A 4,933-nucleotide genomic window follows, 5' to 3' on the forward strand; every position below is an offset into this window, starting at 1 on the left:
AGTGTTATCAGCACCGCACTCACCCGAGTGAGCCATGGGCCGGCCCTTTTACTTAGCTTTCTGCCTCTGTACTTGTGCCTTCAACACTTTCACGATTCCTCCTCAGTAAGGAATGCACGCTTGATCCTGTCACGGGCACATTTAGCACACATGAAACCACCACAGGCCCTGTCTTGAGCCTTCCTGAAGCCACATTCTCCCATGTCTTGGCCTCTGGACTTGCTGCCCCCACTACCTGGAGTCCCCTCTGCCCTCTGATCATCTGCTCCACTCCCTACACCCTGCAAATCTTGGCCAGGTGGCTCCTCAGACTCTGAGAGCCCTAGACTGGAACTGGGCCCCTCCTCGTGCACTCACAGGGCCCTTTGAATGTCACAGTGTTCAATGGGAGGTCTGCGATCCTTTGTGGCTGGTTCAGTGGTGTCTTCCCAGTGCCCAGCACAGTACCTTCCTGGAGTGGCGAGATGCTCTGTTATGGGTGTGCTGTGTCCCTCCCCAAATCCATATGTTGAAGTCCTAAGCCCAGTACCTCAGAATGTGATTATATTTGGAGACAGGGTCTTTAAAGAGGTCATTAAGGTAAAATGGAGTGATTAGGGTGGCCCTAACCCACTATGACTGGTGGCATTATAAGAGGAAATTTGGACACAAACACACACACAGAGAAGACGGCTGTGTGCAAGTGAAGGAGAGAGGCCTCAGAAGGGACCAACCCTGCTGACACCTTGATCTCGGACTGCTAGCCTCCAGACCTGTGAGAAAACAAGTGTCAGTGGTTTAAGCTGCCCGCTCTGTGATACTCTGTTAAGACAGCCCTAGCAGACTAATATATAAAGTAGTCCTCCCTCATCTATGGGGGATACACTGCAAGACCCCCAGCAGATGCCTGAAATCACACAGTATCAAATCCTATATATACTATGTTTTTTCCTAGACGTACATACCTATGATAAAGCTTAATTTATACATTAGGCCCAGTAAGAGATGAACAATTACCACTAATAAAATAGAACAACTAGAACAATATGCCAGCATCACTATTTTTGTGCTTTGGGTCCATTATGAAGTAAAATAAGGGTCACGGCACTGTGGTACCATGACAGTCAATCTGACGGCTACTAAATAACTAATGGGCAGTATAGCATGATACACTGGGCAGATATAGCATGGATCTGCTGGACAAAGGGATAATTCACATACCCAGCTGGAAGTGGGACAGCTCAAGATTTTGTTGCACTACTCAGAACAGAGCGCAATTTAAAACTTATGAATTGTTTATTTCTGGAATTATGTTTAATATTTTTTGGCTGCAGTTGACTTGCAGGTCACTGAAACAACAGAAAGTAACACTGCGGATAAGGGGGGACTACTATACTCCATAAATAACACCCCCACAATTCCCTGGGCTTCTGCCATCACTGCATGTCATGTAAAGTGCCCCATTAAGAGCCACCCCTTTTCTATCCATTAAAATTCCACTGTTCCAGTCAAGGTGGGGTCAAGTGTATGGGGAGACTGGGTCTCTCCCCCCCAGATATTCCATTCTCTTTGCCAGGGACTTTGAGCATGGGGAAGTGTCCTGCTTCCAGTTAAGGAGTGACAGAGAAGTTGCTGGGGAATGAGGCCTTTGGAGGTTGGGATGTGATGTCTGGAGCTATGGCAACCATTTTGAAACTATGAGGCAAAACCACCAAAGTTTGCAAAATGGAAGATGGGTAAAAGATGGTGTCTTTGATGTTGCTGAGGCACCTGACTTCCAAACTTCAGCCTGTCCTGCTGCTAGCTGGGCTATCGGGGAAAGAAGTGCTCACCTATGTTGCTGGTGGGGTGCCATTTGGTACAAGCCTCTGTGGAGGGGGATGTGGCAACATCTCTCCAAATGACAAACACAGATCCTGTGACCCAGCAAGTGCACTTCTAGGAATTTAGCCCACAAATCTGTGCACAAAAAATGAGGCACACTCGTCATTCCTTGCTGGGTCATGTTTAATAGAAGGTTTGGCAACAACGCGATGAGTGACTCTTCTGCTGTAAATGGAATGAGAGAGGGCTTTAGACACCCATTTGGAATTACCTCCTAGATATAATTGGTAAAGAGTAACGTGCACTATCTAGGGTATAGTCACGTGTCACTTAAGGACGGGATATGTTCTGAGAAATGCGTCGTTAGGTAGTTTTGTCGTGCAAACATCACAGGGTGTACTTACACCCCCAGGTGGTACAGCCTAGTCCACACCTGGGCTCTACAGCACAGTCTGTTGCTCCTACATTAGTAATGCATTGTACTACATTAAGACAGGTACGACATCACTAGCAACAGGAGCTTTTCAGCTCCATTATAATCATATGGTACCACCATCATATGTGGTCTGTCATTGACCAAGATATCATTACACATCACATGACTGTGGTTTGCTTCCATTTGTGTAAAAAAAAAAAATTCAGGGCTGGCCTATGGCTCACTTGGGAAAGTGTGGTGCTGATAACACCAAGGCTGCAGGTTCGGATCCTACACAGGGATGGCCGGTTAGCTCACTTGGGAGAGCGTGGTGCTGACAACACCAAGTCAAGGGTTAAGATCCCCTTACCGGTCATCTTAAAAAAAAAAAAAAGAAAGAGTGTATCTGTGCATTTGTGTACTATTTATGTGTATCTCTGAAAGGACCGAGAAGGTACCTGTAAAGCCACCAGTGGGCTGGGTGGGGCAGGGTGGGAGGCAGGGTTCTCAATGTGCTCCTTTCTAATTTTGTATCATACAAATGTCATGTCCCTCAGTATCCGTGGGGATTGGTTCCAGGACCCCAATGGATACCAAAACCCGGGATGCTCAAGTCCTTGATATAAAATGGTATAGTATTTGCATATAACCTACACACAACCTTCCGTATACTTTCAATCATCTCTAGATTACTTATGATGCCCAATGCAATGTAACCAGTTATTACAATGTATTGTTTTTCCCTTTTTGTCTTTTTTTTTTTCGTGAGCGGCAACGGGATCGCAACCCTCGGTGTCGCGCCCGCACCGCGCTCAACCAGTGAGCGGACCGGTCTCTATATGGGATCCGAACCCTCAGCGGGAGCACCGCCGTGCTCCCAAGCGCCGCACTCTACCGAGTGCCCCACCGGGCCGGCCCACAATGTATTGTTTTTAAAATGTGTATTATTTAATTGTTGTATTGTTATTTTTAATCGTTATCTTTTTTCCTCCCTGAATATTTTCAATCCGTTGGCCATAGATGTGGATACAGATAGCTGACTGTATTTTAAAAACCAATTTCAAAAAAATAATAATAATAAAAATAAAAATAAAAATAAAATCTCGCAGCCTTAGAATACCAATGTCATGGGTTAGGATCCCTGTACCAGCCAGCCACCAAAAAAATAAAGTAAAAAAATAAGTAAATAAAAATAAAAATAAAAGCAAGTCTATCACCAATGCCTACTCTGTTTAGGTTCCAAAAGGCAGCAGCTGGGTCCTGCTGCGGAGCACACTCCCACTGGCCTCTGCCCCAAAGTGCGACACCTAGGCTTGGTTGTCCTTAAACAACTTTAATCGCTGGAGGCGGGGTGGGGGGCAGGTAAGGGAGAGGACAGGATGGCCCCTAGAGGGTGGTGGCTGACTCCAAGCCCCGCTCCTGGAAGTACCGGTGGGGGAGGTGGGGGCGGGTTCGGGGGCCTTCTTTGAGGAAGTAAGATGTGATCCTCCCGAGTCCCTCCTGATCTCCTGTTGGCGAGTCCTCCCTGTGGGAGACAGGCAGTGACACTGACCACTTCCGGAGGGAGCAGCCCTCCCAGGCAGGGCCGACCCCTGGCCTCCCTCCCCCGCCACAGCACCCTTGGGACACCCACCACATAACGTCTTCTGCCTCCTTCTCCAGGATGGTCTGGGCTGTGCGCCAACTGAACCGGACAAACTGGGGGAAGCCAAATACAGGCTCCACGTGCTTCTTCAGCCATGCTTTTGTCTTGGGATCTGCGGTGGGGTGGGGGAGGGCCACGGTGACAGCCCCTGAGCCACGCCATAGCATCCAAGCTCCTCGCCACTCATCTGAGGGCTCTGCCTGAGTACCTGAGGCACCTTCCCGCCTCAGGGCCTTTGCATAGGCCGGTCCCTCCCACTCTGCGCCTGGCCAAGGGTTGCTCAAGATGCAGTTTAGGGAGACTGCCTCTGGGACATCTCCTTCACCCACAAGGACAACGTTAAAGCACCCAACTGCCAGCCCCTCCCTGGGCCTCAGAAAGACCAGAAGTTTCCTTGAACCAAGCCACTGAATCTTCAAATCTGCCCTTGTTTGTGTGTGCGTGTGGTTTGGAGGGGTGCATGATCATTCCTACTTTACAGACAAGGAGACTGAGCCTCCTGGTGGGGCGAAAACAATGGATCTAAGTGGAGACCACCAGACATGAGTCGATGCCCCTCATTCCTGTCCCCTTCCCCCTAACAAATGGATAGATGCCCACCTTGGGTCTTAGTCCCTCACTGGGGCTCCAGAGAGACAATAAAGAGGGAGGGAGGAAGAGAGGAGGGAAGCTACCGGCTAGAATTCAGCTCTGTCATTCACTGGCCATGTGGCCGTGAGGAAGTGACATCACTATCTGGGACTTAGCCTCCTTCTGCTGTGGAGCAGGGTGACCAGAACAATTTAGAAAACCTCAGAAGCGTGCTCAGCCCTGGCCATGTCAATGTAATTACCACGGTGGCTGTCTGAGGGCAGCTCTAGAGGCCAGACTGCCACCTATCTGCTCACCATTGGGGTAGCCCGAGCCGTAATCGGCATCCAAGTCTGGCAGTTTTTCCACAAACCGCCAGTTCTTTACAGCTTGGTCGCGGGCCACCTGTGGGCAGGAAAGGCACTTAGAATCTCCCTCCCCGGGGCCGGCCTGTGGCTCACTCGGTAGAGTGCGGTGCTGATAACACCAAGGCCATGGGT

The 4,933-nt window shown here is 49.3% G+C and overlaps 1 protein-coding gene across 1 annotated transcript in view; it reads right to left on the bottom strand.

The window, feature by feature from the left end:
• Positions 1 to 3,429: 3,429 nt before the first annotated feature.
• RNASEH2A (ribonuclease H2, subunit A) overlaps positions 3,430 to 4,933 on the bottom strand; it is a 7,386-nt gene continuing 5,882 nt past the window's right edge. The window contains exons 5-7 of the mRNA XM_008584965.1: positions 4,751 to 4,838; positions 3,852 to 3,975; positions 3,430 to 3,743 (exon numbers count right to left, since the gene is read on the bottom strand). Of these exons, the coding sequence (XP_008583187.1) occupies positions 3,605 to 3,743; positions 3,852 to 3,975; positions 4,751 to 4,838 (351 nt within the window). The 3' untranslated portion in view covers positions 3,430 to 3,604. The remainder of the gene's footprint in view (positions 3,744 to 3,851; positions 3,976 to 4,750; positions 4,839 to 4,933) is intronic.

Source organism: Galeopterus variegatus, unplaced genomic scaffold, assembly GCF_000696425.1.
Source record: "Galeopterus variegatus unplaced genomic scaffold, G_variegatus-3.0.2 Scaffold3412, whole genome shotgun sequence".
Lineage (NCBI taxonomy): Eukaryota > Metazoa > Chordata > Mammalia > Dermoptera > Cynocephalidae > Galeopterus > Galeopterus variegatus.